At 39.6% G+C, this 19,495-nt stretch overlaps 1 protein-coding gene across 1 annotated transcript in view; it reads right to left on the bottom strand.

The window, feature by feature from the left end:
* The window catches only part of DNAI1 (dynein axonemal intermediate chain 1), an 803,770-nt gene that overhangs the window by 603,961 nt on the left and 180,314 nt on the right, over positions 1-19,495 (bottom strand). Inside the window, exon 13 of the mRNA XM_053700976.1 lies at positions 6,855-7,102. Coding sequence (XP_053556951.1) covers positions 6,855-7,102 — 248 coding nt within the window. The remainder of the gene's footprint in view (positions 1-6,854; positions 7,103-19,495) is intronic.

Raw genomic sequence — 19,495 nt, 5'->3', positions numbered from 1 at the left:
TCGAATTTGTAAAATTTGGCAAAAGTATGCAGAGAAGACCAAGTCGCTGCCTTACAGATCTGATCAACAGAAGCCTGTCCGGCAGTCTCATAAGCCAATCGGATTATGCTTTTCAGCCAAAAAGAAAGAGAGGTAGCAGTAGCTTTCTGCCCTCTCCTCTTACCAGAATAAACGACAAACAAAGATGATGTTTGTCTGAAATCCTTTGTTGCTTCTAAATAGAATTTTAAAGCACGGACCACATCTAGGTTGTGTAACAAACGTTCCTTCTTTGAAACTGGATTCGGACATAGAGAAGGAACAACTATTTCCTGGTTAATATTCCTGTTGGAAACTACTTTTGGAAGAAAACCAGGTTTGGTACGTAAAACTACCTTATCTGCATGAAATACCAGATAGGGAGAAGTACACTGCAAAGCAGATAATTCAGAAACTCTTCTAGCAGAAGAAATAGCAACTAAAAACAGAACTTTCCAAGATAGTAACTTAATATCTATGGAATGCAAAGGTTCAAACGGAACCCCTTGAAGAACTGAAAGAACTAAGTTTAGACTCCATGGAGGAGTCATAGGTCTGTAAACAGGCTTGATTCTGACTAACGCCTGTACAAACGCTTGTACATCTGGCACGGCTGCCAGACGTTTGTGCAACAAGACAGACAGAGCAGGTATCTGTCCCTTTAGAGAACTAGCTGACAGACCTTTCTCCAAACCCTCTTGGAGAAAGGAAAGAATACTAGGAATTTTGATTTTACTCCAAGAAAAACCCTTGGATTCGCACCAACGGATATATTTGTGCCATATCTTATGGTAAATTTTCCTAGTCACAGGCTTTCTGGCTTGAACCAGAGTATCTATAACTGAATCTGAAAACCCACGCTTAGATAGAATCAAGCGTTCAATTTCCAAGCAGTCAGTTGCAGAGAGACTAGATTTGGATGTTCGAATGGACCTTGTACTAGAAGATCCTGTCTCAAAGGTAGCTTCCATGGTGGAGGTGGAGCCGATTACATATTCACCAGGTCTGCATACCAAGTCCTGCGTGGCCACGCAGGAGCTATTAGGATCACCGAGGCCTTCTCCTGTTTGATCCTGGCTACCAGCCTGGGAAGGAGAGGGAACGGTGGAAACACATAAGCTAGATTGAACGACCAAGGCGCCACTAATGCATCCACTAGTGTCGCCCTGGGATCCCTGGATCTGGACCCGTATCGAGGAACTTTGAAGTTCTGACGAGACGCCATCAGATCCATATCCGGAGTGCCCCATAGTTGAGTTAACTGGGCAAAGACCTCCGGGTGGAGTTCCCACTCCCCCGGATGGAAAGTCTGACGACTCAAATAATCCGCCTCCCAGTTGTCTACTCCTGGGATGTGGATTGCAGATAGGTGGCAGGAGTGATCCTCCGCCCATTTGATGATCTTGGATACCTCTCTCATCGCCAAGGAACTCTTTGTTCCCCCCTGATGATTGATGTACGCTACAGTCGTCATGTTGTCCGACTGAAATCTTATGAATCTGGCCTTCGCTAGGTGAGGCCAGGCCAGGAGCGCATTGAATATCGCTCTCAGTTCCAAAATGTTTATCGGGAGAAGGGACTCTTCCCGAGACCATAGACCCTGAGCTTTCAGGGAGTCCCAGACCGCGCCCCAGCCTAAGAGACTGGCGTCGGTCGTGACGATGACCCACTCTGGTCTGCGGAAACTCATTCCCTGAGACAGGTGATCCTGAGTCAACCACCAGCGGAGTGAGTCTCTGGTTACCTGGTCTAATTGAATCTGGGGAGACAAGTCTGCATAATCCCCATTCCACTGTTTGAGCATGCACAGTTGCAATGGTCTTAGATGAATTTGAGCAAAAGGAACCACGTCCATTGCTGCAACCATTAGTCCTATTACCTCCATGCACTGAGCTATGGAAGGCTGAGGAATAGCTTGAAGAACTTGACAAGCGTTTAGAAGCTTTAATTTTCTGACCTCTGTCAGAAAAATCTTCATTTCTACAGAATCTATTATTTCTACGTTCACTTTCCACCCGTGAGACCTGAGAAAGGCTAATACAATGTCTGTATGAGCCCTTGATCTGGAAAGGGACGACTCTTGGATTAGGGTGTCTTCTAAGTAAGGTGCCACTGCAATGCCCCTCTGTCTTAGAACCGCTAGTAGGGACCCTAGCACCTTTGTGAAAATTCTGGGAGCAGTGGCTAAACCGAACGGAAGAGCCACGAACTGGTAATGTTTGTCCAGAAAGGCGAACCTTAGGAACTGATGATGATCTTTGTGGATAGGAATATGTAGGTACGCATCCTTTAAGTCCACGGTAGTCATGTATTGACCCTCCTGGATTGTTGGTAAAATCGTTCGAATGGTTTCCATTTTGAATGATGGAACTCTGAGGAATTTGTTTAGAATTTTTAAATCCAGAATTGGCCTGAAAGTTCCCTCTTTTTTGGGAACTACAAACAGGTTTGAGTAAAACCCCAGACCTTGTTCCGCTGTTGGAACTGGGTGTATCACTCCCATCTTTAATAGGTCTCCTACGCAATGTAAGAATGCCTGTCTCTTTATCTGGTCTGAAGATAAGCGAGACATGTGGAACCTTCCCCTTGGAGGAAGTTCCTTGAACTCTAGAAGATACCCCTGAGAGACTATTTCTAGTGCCCAGGGATCCGGAATATCTCTTGCCCAAGCCTGAGCAAAGAGAGAAAGTCTGCCCCCTACTAGATCCGGTCCCGGATCGGGGGCTACCCCTTCATGCTGTCTTGGTAGCAGCAGCAGGCTTCTTGGCCTGTTTACCCTTGTTCCAGCCTTGCATTGGTTTCCATGCTGGTTTAGGCTGGGAAGCGTTACCCTCTTGTCTAGAGGCTGCAGAGTTAGGAGACGGTCCGTTCCTGAAATTGCGAAAGGAACGAAAATTAGATTTGTTCTTAGCCTTGAAAGGACTATCCTGTGGGAGGGCATGGCCCTTTCCCCCAGTGATGTCTGAAATAATTTCCTTCAATTCTGGCCCAAAAAGGGTCTTACCTTTGAAAGGAATATTAAGCAGTTTTGTCTTGGACGACACATCCGCTGACCAAGATTTTAGCCAAAGCGCTCTGCGCGCCACTATTGCAAAACCTGAATTTTTCGCCGCTAATTTAGCCAATTGAAAAGCGGCATCTAAAATAAAGGAATTAGCCAACTTTAGTGCGTGAATTCTGTCCATGACTTCCTCATATGGAGTCTCCTTATGGAGCAAATTTTCTAGTTCCTCGAACCAAAAAGACGCCGCCGTGGTGACAGGAATAATGCACGAAATTGGTTGGAGAAGGAAAACTTGCTGAACAAATATCTTTTTAAGCAATCTTTCCAATTTTTTATCCATAGGATCTTTGAAAGCACAACTGTCCTCAATGGGAATAGTTGTGCGCTTGGCCAATGTAGAAACTGCCCCCTCAACCTTAGGGACTGTTTGCCATGCGTCCCTTCTGGGGTCGACAATGGGGAACATTTTCTTAAATATAGGAGGTGGGACAAAAGGTATACCTGGCTTCTCCCACTCCTTGGTCACTATGTCCGCCACCCTCTTGGGTATCGGAAAGGCATCATCATGCACAGGGACCTCTAAGAATTTGTCCATTTTGCACAATTTCTCTGGAATCACCAAAGAGTCACAATCATCAAGAGTAGTTAGCACCTCCTTAAGCAGGGCGCGGACATGTTCTAACTTAAATTTAAATGCCACGATATCAGGTTCTGCCTGCTGAGAAAAACTTTTCCTGAATCAGAAATTTCTCCCTCAGACAGACCCTCCCTCACTGCCAATTCAGACTGGTGTGAGGGTATAACAGATAAATTATTGTCAGCGCCCACTTGCTCATCCTCTGTATTTAAAACTGAGCAATCACGCTTTCTGGGAAATGCTGGCAGTTTGGATAAAAGATTTGCTATAGAATTATCCATTACTGCAGTTAATTGCTGCATAGTAACAAGCATTGGCGCGCTAGATGTACTAGGTATCGCCTGCGTGGGCATAACTGGTGTTGACACAGAAGGAGAGGATGATGAGCTATCCCCACTACCTTCATTTGAAGAATCACCTTGGGCAACCTTATTAAATGTGACAGTACTGTCCTTACTTTGTTTGGACGCCATGGCAAAATTTGAACATACATTTAAAGGGGGAACCACCTTGGCCTCCATACACACAGAACATATGCTATCTGAAGGTATAGACATGTTAGACAGACTTTGGCAGGCTATTAATGCAATAAAACCGTTTTTAAACAAAACCGTTACTGTCTCTTTAAATAATAAACAGAGCACACTTTATTTCTGAACGTTTGAAAAACTATGAAGGAAATATCCGATCTTTACAAAATTGCACCCTAGAGTCTTAATGCTTTGAAAGTATTGCACACCAAATATCAAGTCTCTAACCCCTTAAATGAGTAAACCGGAGCTAATTGTTCAATTTACCAGTTTAACCCACTACAGTCCCTGCCACAGCCTTTGCTGCGGCTTTTACCTTCCTTGGGGGTTAATCACCACAGAAATAAGCCTTCTAGAAATCGTTTTTATGGCCACAGGAACCTCTCACATGAAGCTGCATGCACAGCTTCCAAAAGTAACTGCGCAACTGAGGCGCGAAAATGTGGCCTCCTCCCTCTGCATACCAGAGTGAAGGGGCCTTCCTGACTAGATTAGGTGTCTAAACAACAGCCAGGCGTAATAAAAACGTTCCCAAAAGTGTTTCAAAGTCACAAACACTCCAAAAGTCATATAAATATTATATAAATCAATCGATTTAGCCCACAATAGTGTCAACCAGTATAGAGCCCATTTATAAGCCTTCATTCTGTTATGAGTCTAAGAAAATGGCTTACCGATCCCATAAGGGAAAATGACAGTCTTCTAGCATTACTATGTCTTGTTAGAAAAGAGACTAGTCATACCTGGGGCAGAAAAGTCTGCAAACTGTTCCCCCCAACTGAAGTTCTCTGGTTTCAACAGTCCTGCGTGGGAACAGCAATGGATTTTAGTTACTGTTGCTAAAATCATACTCCTCTTTTAACAGAACTCTTCATCACTTTCTGTTGTAGAGTAAATAGTACAAACCGGCACTATTTTAAAATAACAAACTCTTGATAGAAGAAATAAAACTACAACTAACACCACATACTCTTTACTGGGGGGCGGAGCCAGAGGGGGAGCTATATGGGCAGCTTTTGCTGTGCTCTCTTTGCCATTTCCTGTTAGGGAAGAGAATATTCCCACAAGTAAGGATGAAGCCGTGGACCGGACACACCAATGTAGGAGAAATAAGGTATTTGTATAGTCGTCTGGCTTGTCTTTTAGAGGCTACCTATACTTTTTATGAAAAAAACATTAATGCCCATACGCCCAGCTCCTAGATACCTGCTACTGTCAACTAACTCTCTATTCCTACAAACATTATACTTTTTTTTTTTTTTTTTTTCAATAACAATTTTTATTTTCAGAAGATAAACATATCACATATATAGTTATCAGTGTTACAAGTCGGTGTGATCATACATCTGGTATCCCTGTATACGTACAGTATGAGCAATATACAGAAAAGAAATGGAAAACAAATAAACAACATACAAAAGCAATGTACTGTCTGACAATAATTTACATCTCAAGATAAATATGTTTGACCATAATGTTGTGAATGATTATGACTTCCTGTTACTTTTGGTGCCAAAACTACCTTCCTGTGCAAGCTATAGTAAGCAAAAGGAAGAAGACCATATGCACCAAGTAGGAACTAAGTTAATATTTACAAACACTTTAACTTACGGGGCAGAAAAGAAAAGAGGGGAAGATTTTGTGCGCTACACAGGAAGGTAGTTTTGGCGCCAAAAGTAACAGGAAGTCATAATCATTCACAACATTACAAACTGTATTTAAGGCGAAAGGGCATGACCAGTACTCAGTCTTGAGAAAGGCCCTATTTGAGATCCGAAACGCGTTGACAGTCTGGTAAGCCTTATTCCATTGTTATATAACTGTTTTTGCTGTATTGCACTATTTTTTGTTGTTTTTTACAGGTACAGGCACGATAATTCCAGCCCTTACCTAAGGATAGTTTCACATTGTAGAAACCATTAGCACATTCGGATCCCATATACACAGCTCCAACTAGACAATTTCTCATATATTTTTTATATTTTTCACATTTCATATTTTGATTGTTCACTGGTTTCATATTTTTGGCTATTTTTAACCTTTTTTATTTTTATTTTTAATATCAGTTTTATTTTTGGATTTTGAATACCATTGATATTTTTGTCACCACATTTTTGAACACATTTGGATTTATTTTGGACTTTGTGCACTTTTATCATTACTTTTGGAGTTTTGGAGACTTCACCACTTCACTAGTTTGGATTACTACACGATTAGAACACATTCATTTTTTGGACATATTCACCCATATGACTGTATATTGATGAGTCAGGATTTGGTCACTGGACTTAAGTCATCTAGCCAATTAGGTGCACTTAGGCTAATTTGAAACAGCAGGATTGTTATTTGCATATTAGTTTATCTCCTTTTAATTCTGTACTAATTTTATTATTACCTGTATTATCTGCAGGCATTTATTCTGCGTATTAGATTTTATTTATGTATATTTATGTATAACTGTGCATTGTGCATAAAATGCACACCTTATAGGTTTTAAAGTTTTTAGTACTCACAATCTTTTGGCGCTCTTCCATATTACTGTTTCACACAAATTTAAATACATAGTAATCTGGTTTCATTAATACGAGTTAGTGTATATACTGTTTGTATAAGAATGCCTCATTAATAAACACAGACACATTTTAAAATAAATTCACTTGCTCACCTGCCACACGGGGTCTATGTGTTTGCCGGATTTCGCTGAGCTCATAAAGCTTGGTTGGGGAGTTTCAGCTTTCATGTTGTATACAGCCACGTTACCATCATAGAATCCCACGGCCACCAGGTACGGGTGCTCCTTGTGAAGGTCCAGGCACATGATGCCACTATCCGTACTGAACATGTACTCTGGAAAAGTGGGATTCTTCAAGCTGAAGAGAAGCAACATCCCGTGAGACTGCTTCACAAAGTCATCTAGGGAAGAAGATCACTCATGTTAGGCTGTTGTAAAAGACTCTAGGCTTGTGCAAATGACACTATGATCATGTGCAATATCTTGTACAATATGTACAATACCACATGCAATACCTACAATACCATGTGAAATGCCTACAATACTATGTACAATACCTACAATACCATGTGCAATACCTTGTACAATACCTACAATACTATGTACAATACCACATGCAATACCATGTGAAATGCCTACAATACTATGTACAATACCTACAATACCATGTGCAATACCATGTGAAATGCTTACAATACTATGTACAATACCTACAATACCATGTGCAATACCTTGTACAATACCTACAATACTATGTACAATACCATGTGCAATACCTTGAACAGTACTGTGTACAATACCAAGTGCAATACCTTGTACAATACCTAAAAAACTATGTGCAATACTATGTGCAATACCTTGTACAATACCTACAATACTATGTACAATACCTACAATACTATGTACAATACCATGTGCAAAACCTTGTACAATATTTACAATACTATGCGCAATACCATGTGCAATACCTTGTACAATACCTACAATACTATGTACAATACCAAGTGCAATACCTTGTACAATACCTACAGTGCTATGTACAATGCCATGTGCAATACCTTGTACAATACCTACAGTACTATGTACTATACCAAGTGCAATACCTTGTACAATATCTACAATACCATGTACAATACCAAGTGTAATACCTTGTGCAATACCTACAAATACTATGTACAATACCAAGTGCAATACCTTGTACAATACCATGTACAATAACTTGTACAATACCTACAATACTATGTACAATGCCAAGTGCAATACCTTGTACAATACGTACAATACTATGTACAATACCTTGTACAATACCATGTACAATACCTTGTACAATATCTACAATTCTATGTACAATACCAAGTGCAATACCTTGTACAAAACTATGTACAATAACTTGTACAATACCTACAATACTATGTACAATGCCAAGTGCAATACCTTGTACAATACGTACAATACTATGTACAATACCTTGTACAATACCATGTACAATACCTTGTACAATATCTACAATTCTATGTACAATACCAAGTGCAATACCTTGTACAATGCCTATAGTACTATGTACAATACTATGTGCAATACCTTGTACAATACCTACAATACTATGTACAATACTTGCAATACTATGTACAATACCATGTGCAAAACCTTGTACAATATTTACAATACTATGTGCAATACCTTGTACAATACCATGTGCAATACCTTGTACAATACCTACAATACTATGTACAATGCCAAGTGCAATACCTTGTACAATACCTACAGTACTATGTACACTGCCATGTGCAATACCTTGCACAATACCACAGTACTATGTACAATACCATGTGCAATACCTTGTACAATACCAAGTGCAATACCTTGCACAATATCTACAATACTATGTACAATACCAAGTGCAATACCTTGTGCAATACTTACAAATACTATGTACAATGCCAAGTGCAATACCTTGTATAATACCTACAGTACTATGTACAATGCCATGTGCAATACCGTGTACAATACCTACAGTACTATGTGCAATACCTTGTACAATACCAAGTGCAATACCTTGTGCAATATATACAATACTATGTACAATACCAAGTACAATACCTTGTACAATACCATGTGCAATACCTGCAGTACTATGTACAATACCAAGTGCAATACCTTGTACAATATCTACAGTATTATGTACAATACTATGTGCAATACCTTGTACAATATCTACAATACTATGTACAATACCATGTGCAATACCTTGTATAATATCTACAATACTATATACAATACCATGGGCAATACCTACACTACTATGTACAATACCATGCACAATACCTTGTACAATATCTACAGTATTATGTACAATATCATGTGCAATACCTACAATACTTTGTGCAATATGATGACCTAGCTTTCACTACATTCCAGTGCTGACCTGCTTGCACATGTGCAGTAACTCTCCCTCAGATGCCTGTGGTGTAACCTAGGTTACAAAATGGTTGCCCCCATGATTAGAGGGAGTTGCATGAACTGTATCAGTACCCTCTGGGTATCTCTAGTTTAATTAGTACATTTCCTATAATCTCTGTTCATTCTGATCTCAAGATCCTGATGATAAAATCACTTTATGTAACTATGCATCCCGGCTATTTGCTACGCAGAGATTATACTTTTTCCTTTTTATTTAGAAGACTTTGTCACATTTCAGAAAGCTACTAATAATGGGACCAATTTACATTCACCTAGATTTAGAGTTTTGCGTTAGAAGGGGTGCGTTAGCTACACGTGTTTTTTTTCCCCTGCACCTTTTAAACAACGCTGGTATTTAGAGTTCTCTGAAGGGCTGCGTTAGGCTCCAAAAAGGGAGCGTAGAGCATAATTTACCGCCACTGCAACTCTAAATACCAGCGTTGCTTACGGACGCGGCCAGCTTCAAAAACGTGCTCGTGCATGATATCCCCATAGGAAACAATGGGGCAGTTTGAGCTGAAAAAAAAACACCTGCAAAAAAGCAGCGGTCAGCGACTAACGCAGCCCCATTGTTTCCTATGGGGAAACACTTCCTAAGTCTGCACCTAACACCCTAACATGTACCCCGAGTCTAAACACCCCTAACCTTACACTTATTAACCCCTAATCTGCCGCCCCGCTATCGCTGACCCCTGCATATTATTATTAACCCCTAATCTTCCGCTCCGGACACCGCCGCAACCTACGTTATCCCTATCAACCCCTAATCTGCTGCCCCTAACACCGCCGACCCCTATATTATATTTATTAACCCCTAATCTGCCCCCCCAACGTCGCTGCTACCTTACCTACACTTATTAACCCCTAATCTGCCGACTGGACCTCGCCGCTACTATAATAAATGTATTAACCCCTAAAGCTAAGTCTAACCCTAACACTAACACCCCCCTAAGTTAAATTTAATTTAAATCTAACGAAATAAAATAAATTTTATTAAATAAATTAATCCTATTTAAAGCTAAATACTTACCTGTAAAATAAACCCTAATATAGCTACAATATAACAAATAATTATATTGTAGCTATTTTAGCATTTATATTTATTTTACAGGCAACTTTGTATTTATTTTAACTAGGTACAATAGCTATTAAATAGTTAATAACTATTTAATAGCTACCTAGTTAAAATAAGTACAAAATTACCTGTAAAATAAATCCTAACCTAAGTTACAATTAAACCTAACACTACACTATCAATAAATGAATTAACTAAACTACCTACAATTATCTACAATTAAATCAACTAAACTAAATTACAAAAAAAACAAACACTAAATTACAAAAAATAAAAAAAGATTACAAGAATTTTAAACTAATTACACCTACTCTACGCCCCCTAAAAAAATAACAAAGCCCCCCAAAATAAAAAATACCCTACCCTATTCTAAAATAAAAAGTTAACAGCTCTTTTACCTTACCAGCCCTTAAAAGGGCCTTTTGTGGGGCATGCCCCAAAGAAAACAGCTCTTTTGCATTTAAAAAAACCATACAATACCTCCCCCCAAAATTACAACCCACCACCCACATACCCCTAATCTAACCCAAACACCCCTTAAAAAACCTAACACTAAGCCCCTGAAGATCTCCCTACCTTATCTTCACCACGCCGGGTATCACCGATCCGTCCAGAAGAGGGTCCGAAGTCTTCATCCTATCCGGCAAGAAGAGGACATCCGGACCGGTAGACATGTTCATCAAGGCGGCGTCTTCTATCTTCATCCATCCGGCGCGGAGCGGGACCATCTTGAAGCAGCCAACGCGGATCCATCCTCTTCTTCCGGCGACTCCCGACGAATGAAGGTTCCTTTAAGTGACGTCATGCAAGATGGCGTCCCTCGAATTAAGGTAGGAAAAATCTGATTGGCTGATTGAATCAGCCAATCAGATTCAAGTTCAATCCGATTGGCTGATTGGATCAGCCAATCAGATTGAGCTTGCATTCTATTGGCTGTTCAGATCAGCCAATAGAATGCAATCTCAATCTGATTGGCTGATCCAATCAGCCAATCGGATTGAACTTGAATCTGATTGGCTGATTCAATCAGCCAATCAGATTTTTCCTACCTTAATTCCGATTGGCTGAATCCTATCAGCCAATCGGAATTCGAGGGACGCCATCTTGGATGACGTCACTTAAAGGAACCTTCATTCGTCGGGAGTCGCCGGAAGAAGAGGATGGATCCGCGTTGGTTGCTTCAAGATGGTCCCGCTCCGCGCCGGATGGATGAAGATAGAAGACGCCGCCTGGATGAACATGTCTACCGGTCCGGATGTCCTCTTCTTGCCGGATAGGATGAAGACTTCGGACCCTCTTCTGGACGGATCGGTGATACCCGACGTGGTGAAGATAAGGTAGGGAGATCTTCAGGGGCTTAGTGTTAGGTTTTTTAAGGGGTGTTTGGGTTAGATTAGGGGTATGTGGGTGGTGGGTTGTAATTTTGGGGGGAGGTATTGTATGGTTTTTTTAAATGCAAAAGAGCTGTTAATACATTTATTAGAGTAGCGGCGAGGTCCGGTCGGCAGATTAGGGGTTAGTAAGTGTAGGTAAAGTAGCGGCGACGTTGGGGGGGCAGATTAGGGGTTAATAAATATTATGTAAGTGTCGGCGATGTTAGGGGCAGCAGATTAGGGGTACATAGGGATAATGTATGTGGCGGCGGTGTGCGGTCGGCAGATTAGGGGTTAGAAAAATGTATTAGAGTGGCGGCGATGTGGGGGGACCTCGGTTTAGGGGTACATAGGTAGTTTATGGGTGTTAGTGTACTTTAGAGCACAGTAGTTAAGAGCTTTATGAACCGGCGTTAGCCCATAAAGCTCTTAACTCCTGACTTTTTTCTGCGGCTGGAGTTTTGTCGTTAGAGTTCTAACGCTCACTTCAGCCAAGACTCTAAATACCGGCGTTAGGAAGATCCCATTGAAAAGATAGGATACGCAATTGGCGTATGGGGATCTGCGGTATGGAAAAGTTGCGGCTGGAAAGTGAGCGTTAGACCCTTTCCTGGCTGACTCTAAATACCAGCGGGCGGCCAAAACCAGCGTTAGGAGCCCTTAACGCTGGTTTTGACGGCTAACGCAGAACTCTAAATCTAGGCGATTATAAATAAAGAAAATCGAACTAGTATAGTATAACATTTTTTTCTTGTTTTTTAGGAGAAATGGTTATAAGAATTTTCATTGCATTGCTTTGTTATTTTATTTTAAAGGGACAGTCTAGTCAAAATTAAACTTTCATGATTCAGATAGGGCATGTACAGTAATTTGATTTAGATAGGGCATGTGATTTGATTCAGATAGGGCATGTAATTTGATTCAGATAGGGCATGTAATTTGGTTCAGATAGGGCATGTAATTTGATTCAGATATGGCATGTAATTTGGTTCAAATAGGGCATGTAATTTGATTCAGATAGGGCATGTAATTTGATTCAGATAGGGCATGTAATTTGGTTCAGATAGGGCATGTAATGTGGTTCAGATAGGGCATGTAATGTGGTTCAGATAGGGCATGTAATGTGGTTCAGATAGGGCATGTAATGTGGTTCAGATAGGGCATGTAATGTGGTTCAGATAGGGCATGTAATGTGGTTCAGATAGGTCATATACTTTGATTCAGATAGGACATGTAATTTGGTTCAGATAGGGCATGTAATTTGGTTCAGATAGGGCATGTAATTTGATTCAGATAGGGCATGTAATTTGGTTCAGATGGGGCATGTAATTTGGTTCAGATAGGGCATGTAATTTGGTTCAGATAGGGCATGTAATTTGGTTCAGATAGGGCATGTAATTTGATTCAGATAGGGCATGCAACTTGATTCAGATAGGGCATGTAATTTGATTCAGATAGGGCATGTAATTTGATTCAGATAGGGCATGCAATTTGGTTCAGATAGGGCATGTAATTTGGTTCAGATAGGGCATATAATTTGATTCAGATAGGACATGTAATTTGGTTCAGATAGGGCATGTAATTTGGTTCAGATAGGGCATGTAATGTGGTTCAGATAAGGCATGTAATTTGGTTCAGATAGGGCATGTAATGTGGTTCAGATAAGGCATGTAATGTGGTTCAGATAAGGCATGTAATGTGGTTCAGATAGGGCATGTAATTTGGTTCAGATAGGGCATCGAACTTGATTCAGATAGGGCATGCAACTTGATTCAGATAGGGCATGCAACTTGATTCAGATAGGGCATGTAATTTGGTTCAGATAGGGCATGTAATTTGATTCAGATAGGGCATGTAATTTGGTTCAGATAGGGCATGTAATTTGATTCAGATAGGGCATGTAATTTGGTTCAGATAGGGCATGTAATTTGGTTCAGATAGGGCATATAATTTAATTCAGATAGGACATGTAATTTGATTCAGATAGGACATGTCATTTGGTTCAGATAGGGCATGTCATTTGGTTCAGATAGGGCATGTAATGTGGTTCAGATAAGGCATGTAATGTGGTTCAGATAGGGCATATAATTTGATTCAGATAGGACATGTAATTTGGTTTAGATAGGGCATATAATTTGATTCAGATAGGGCATGCAACTTGATTCAGATAGGGCATGCAACTTGATTCAGATAGGGCATGCAACTTGATTCAGATAGGGCATGTAATTTGATTCAGATAGGGCATGTAATCTGATTCAGATAGGGCATGTAATCTGATTCAGATAGGGCATATAATTTGATTCAGATAGGGCATGTAATTTGGTTCAGATAGGGCATGTAATTTGGTTCAGATAGGGCATGTAATTTGGTTCAGATAGGGCATGTAATTTGGTTCAGATAGGGCATGTCATTTTAAACAACTTTTCAATATACTTTTATCATCAAATTTGCTTTGTTCACTTTGTATTCTTTGTTGAAAGCTAAACCTAAATTGGCTCATATGCTAATTTCTAAGCCCTTGAAAGCCACCTCTTATCTCAATGCATTTGACAGTTTATCACAGCCAGACAGTGCCATATAGATAACATTGTGCTCACTACCGAGGAGTTATGTATGAACTAGCACTAATTCGCTAAAAAGCAGGTCTGTCAAGAACTGAGATAAGGGCTCAGTCTGCAGAGGCTTAGCTACAAGATAATAACAGGGGTAAAAAGTGTATTAATATAACAGTGTTGGTTATGCAAAACTGTGGAATGGTAAATAAAGGGATTATCAATCTTTCTAAACAATAACAATTCTGGAGTAGTTATTTGATATTGCATTAGAACCTCTCGCAATCTATATTAGAAAAGAACTGCAACCAGTTAAAATAGGTACTCAGAATATTGATGTTCTTGCAGAATACAGTCAACAATATTCCAGGTTTTTTGGAGGTAATAAATAAATTCAGTTCATTCTCCGGTTATAAGATAAATCCAAGTAAATCAGAGACAGTGGGCAATATATCTTTAAAGAAGTACAATATATAAATTATTTAGGTATTAAAATTAGCAGAAACCCTAAGGAATGGTATCAATTAAATTACAAAGATCTCTTGGATAAAATAAAGATTGATCTAGGCAAATTGAATATATATTATTTGTCATTAACTGCAAGAATTATGTTGATTAAAACAATAATTTTCTACAAATTGTTATTTTTATTACAGAATTTACCATTATTCATGTTGAAGAAAGATATAGATAGATATAATAGGGCATGTACTAGCTTCATATGGGGGAAGAAGAAGCCACGTATATCGATGGAAAAAACATAATTTATGTAAGAACTTACCTGATAAATTCATTTCTTTCATATTAGCAAGAGTCCATGAGCTAGTGACGTATGGGATATACATTCCTACCAGGAGGGGCAAAGTTTCCCAAACCTCAAAATGCCTATAAATACACCCCTCACCACACCCACAATTCAGTTTAACGAATAGCCAAGAAGTGGGGTGATAAAAAAGTGCGAAAGCATATAGAATAAGGAATTGGAATAATTGTGCTTTATACAAAAATCATAACCACCCCAAAAAAAGGGCGGGCCTCATGGACTCTTGCTAATATGAAAGAAATGAATTTATCAGGTAAGTTCTTACATAAATTATGTTTTCTTTCATGTAATTAGCAAGAGTCCATGAGCTAGTGACGTATGGGATAATGATTACCCAAGATGTGGATCTTTCCACGCAAGAGTCACTAGAGAGGGAGGGATAAAATAAAGACAGCCAATTCCTGCTGAAAATAATCCACACCCAAAATAAAGTTTAATGAAAAACATAAGCAGAAGATTCAAACTGAAACCGCTGCCTGAAGTACTTTTCTACCAAAAACTGCTTCAGAAGAAGAAAATACATCAAAATGGTAGAATTTAGTAAAAGTATGCAAAGAGGACCAAGTTGCTGCTTTGCAAATCTGATCAATCGAAGCTTCATTCCTAAACGCCCAGGAAGTAGAAACTGACCTAGTAGAATGAGCTGTAATCCTTTGAGGCGGAGTTTTACCCGACTCAACATAGGCAAGATGAATTAAAGATTTCAACCAAGATGCCAAAGAAATGGCAGAAGCTTTCTGGCCTTTTCTAGAACCAGAAAAGATAACAAATAAACTAGAAGTCTTTCGGAAAGACTTAGTAGCTTCAACATAATATTTCAAAGCTCTAACAACATCCAAAGAATGCAATGATTTCTCCTTAGAATTCTTAGGATTAGGACATAATGAAGGAACCACAATTTCTCTACTAATGTTGTTAGAATTCACAACCTTAGGTAAAAATTCAAAAGAAGTTCGCAACACTGCCTTATCCTGATGAAAAATCAGAAAAGGAGACTCACAAGAAAGAGCAGATAATTCAGAAACTCTTCTGGCAGAAGAGATTGCCAAAAGGAACAAAACTTTCCAAGAAAGTAATTTAATGTCCAATGAATGCATAGGTTCAAACGGAGGAGCTTGAAGAGCCCCCAGAACCAAATTCAAACTCCAAGGAGGAGAAATTGACTTAATGACAGGTTTTATACGAACCAAAGCTTGTACAAAACAATGAATATCAGGAAGATTAGCAATCTTTCTGTAAAAAAGAACAGAAAGAGCAGAGATTTGTCCTTTCAAAGAACTTGCGGATAAACCTTTATCTAAACCATCCTGAAGAAACTGTAAAATTCTCGGAATTCTAAAAGAATGCCAAGAAAAATGATGAGAAAGACACCAAGAAATATAAGTCTTCCAGACTCTATAATATATCTCTCTGGATACAGATTTACGAGCCTGTAACATAGTATTAATCACAGAGTCAGAGAAACCTCTTTGACCAAGAATCAAGCGTTCAATCTCCATACCTACCTTGGAAAAAAGGACCTTGCGACAGAAGGTCTGGTCGTAGCGGAAGAGTCCACGGATGGCAAGAGGCCATCCGGACAAGATCCGCATACCAAAACCTGTGAGGCCATGCCGGAGCTACCAGCAGAACAAACGAGCATTCCTTCAGAATCTTGGAGATTACTCTTGGAAGAAGAACTAGAGGCGGAAAGATATAAGCAGGATGATACTTCCAAGGAAGTGATAATGCATCCACTGCTTCCGCCTGAGGATCCCGGGATCTGGACAGATACCTGGGAAGTTTCTTATTTAGATGAGACGCCATCAGATCTATTTCTGGAAGCTCCCACATTTGAACAATCTGAAGAAATACCTCTGGGTGAAGAGACCATTCGCCCGGATGCAACGTTTGGCGACTGAGATAATCCGCTTCCCAATTGTCTATACCTGGGATATGAACCGCAGAGATTAGACAGGAGCTGGATTCCGCCCAAACCAGAATTCGAGATACTTCTTTCATAGCCAGAGGACTGTGAGTCCCTCCTTGATGATTGATGTATGCCACGTAGTGACATTGTCTGTCTGAAAACAAATGAACGATTCTCTCTTCAGAAGAGGCCAAGACTGAAGAGCTCTGAAAATTGCACGGAATTCCAAAATATTGATCGGTAATCTCACCTCCTGAGATTCCCAAACTCCTTGTGCCGTCAGAGATCCCCACACTGCTCCCCAACCTGTGAGACTTGCATCTGTTGAAATTACAGTCCAGGTCGGAAGCACAAAAGAAGCCCCCTGAATTAAACGATGGTGATCTGTCCACCACGTTAGAGAGTGTCGTACAATCGGTTTTAAAGATATTAATTGAGATATCTTTGTGTAATCCTTGCACCATTGATTCAGCATACAGAGCTGAAGAGGTCGCATGTGAAAACGAGCAAAGGGGATCGCGTCCGATGCAGCAGTCATAAGACCTAGAATTTCCATGCATAAGGCTACCGAAGGGAATGATTGTGACTGAAGGTTTCGACAAGCTGAAATCAATTTTAGACGTCTCCTGTCTGTTAAAGACAGAGTCATGGACACTGAATCTATCTGGAAACCCAGAAAGGTTACCCTTGTCTGAGGAATCAATGAACTTTTTGGTGAATTGATCCTCCAACCATGATCTTGAAGAAACAACACAAGTCGATTCGTATGAGTTTCTGCTAAATGTAAAGACTGAGCAAGTACCAAGATATCGTCCAAATAAGGAAATACCACAATACCCTGTTCTCTGATTACAGACAGAAGGGCACCAAGAACCTTTGTAAAAATTCTTGGAGCTGTAGCTAGGCCAAACGGCAGAGCCACAAACTGGTAATGCTTGTCCAGAAAAGAGAATCTCAGGAACTGATAATGATCTGGATGAATCGGAATATGCAGATATGCATCCTGTAAATCTATTGTGGACATAAAATGCCCTTGCTGAACAAAAGGCAAGATAGTCCTTACAGTTACCATTTTGAACGTTGGTATCCTTACATAACGATTCAATATTTTTAGATCCAGAACTGGTCTGAAGGAATTCTCCTTCTTTGGTACAATGAAGAGATTTGAATAAAACCCCATCCCCTGTTCCAGAACTGGAACTGGCATAATTACTCCAGCCAACTCTAGATCTGAAACACAATTCAGAAATGCTTGAGCTTTCACTGGACTTACAGGGACATGGGAAAGAAAAAATCTCTTTGCAGGAGGTCTCATCTTGAAACCAATTCTGTACCCTTCTGAAACAATGTTCTGAATCCAAAGATTGTGAACAGAATTGATCCAAATTTCCTTGAAAAAAACGTAACCTGCCCCCTACCAGCTGAGCTGGAATGAGGGCCGCACCTTCATGTGGACTTAGAAGCAGGCTTTGCCTAATTTGTTACCCTGGAAAGAAATGGAAAGTAGAGTTGATTTAGAAGCCATATCAGCATTCCAAGTTTTAAGCCATAAAGCTCTTCTAGCTAAAATAGCTAGAGACATAAACCTGACATCAACTCTGATAATATCAAAAATGGCATCACAGATAAAATTATTAGCATGCTGAAGAAGAATAATAATATTATGAGAATCATGATCTGTTACTTGTTGCGCTAAAGTCTCCAACCAAAAAGTTGAAGCTGCAGCAACATCAGCCAAAGATATAGCAGGTCTAAGAAGATTACCTGAACACAGATAAGCTTTTCTTAGAAAGGATTCAATTTTCCTATCTAAAGGATCTTTAAACGAAGTACCATCTGACGTAGGAATAGTAGTACGTTTAGCAAGGGTAGAAATAGCCCCATCGACTTTAGGGATTTTGTCCCAAAATTCTAATCTGTCAGACGGCACAGGATATAATTGCTTAAAACGTTTAGAAGGAGTAAATGAATTACCCAATTTATCCCATTCTCTGGAAATTACTTCAGAAATAGCATTAGGAACAGGAAAAACTTCTGGAATAACCACAGGAGATTTAAATACCTTATCTAAACGTTTAGAATTAGTATCAAGAGGACCAGAATCCTCTATTTCTAAAGCAATTAGTACTTCTTTAAGTAAAGAACGAATAAATTCCATTTTAAATAAATATAAAGATTTATCAGCATCAATCTCTGAGACAGAATCCTCTGAACCAGAAGAGTCATCAGAATCAGAATGATGATGTTCATTTAAAAATTCATCTGTAGAGAGAGAAGTTTTAAAAGATTTTTTATGTTTACAAGAAGGAGAAATAACAGACATAGCCTTCTTGATGGATTCAGAAACAAAATCTCTTATGTTATCAGGAACATTCTGCACCTTAGATGTTGAGGGAACTGCAACAGGCAATGGTACATTACTAAAGGAAATATTATCTGCTTTAACAAGTTTGTCATGACAATTAATACAAACAACAGCCGGAGGAATAGCTACCAAAAGTTTACAGCAGATACACTTAGTTTTGGTAGTTCCAGCCCTAGACAGCGATTTTCCTGAAGTATCTTCTGACTCAGATGCAACATGAGACATCTTGCAATAGGT

This window comes from Bombina bombina, chromosome 2 (genome assembly GCF_027579735.1).
Source record: "Bombina bombina isolate aBomBom1 chromosome 2, aBomBom1.pri, whole genome shotgun sequence".
In the NCBI taxonomy this organism is placed as follows: domain Eukaryota; kingdom Metazoa; phylum Chordata; class Amphibia; order Anura; family Bombinatoridae; genus Bombina; species Bombina bombina.
Note: the sequence above shows the minus strand (reverse complement) of the source record. Positions and strands in the feature narration are given on the sequence as shown.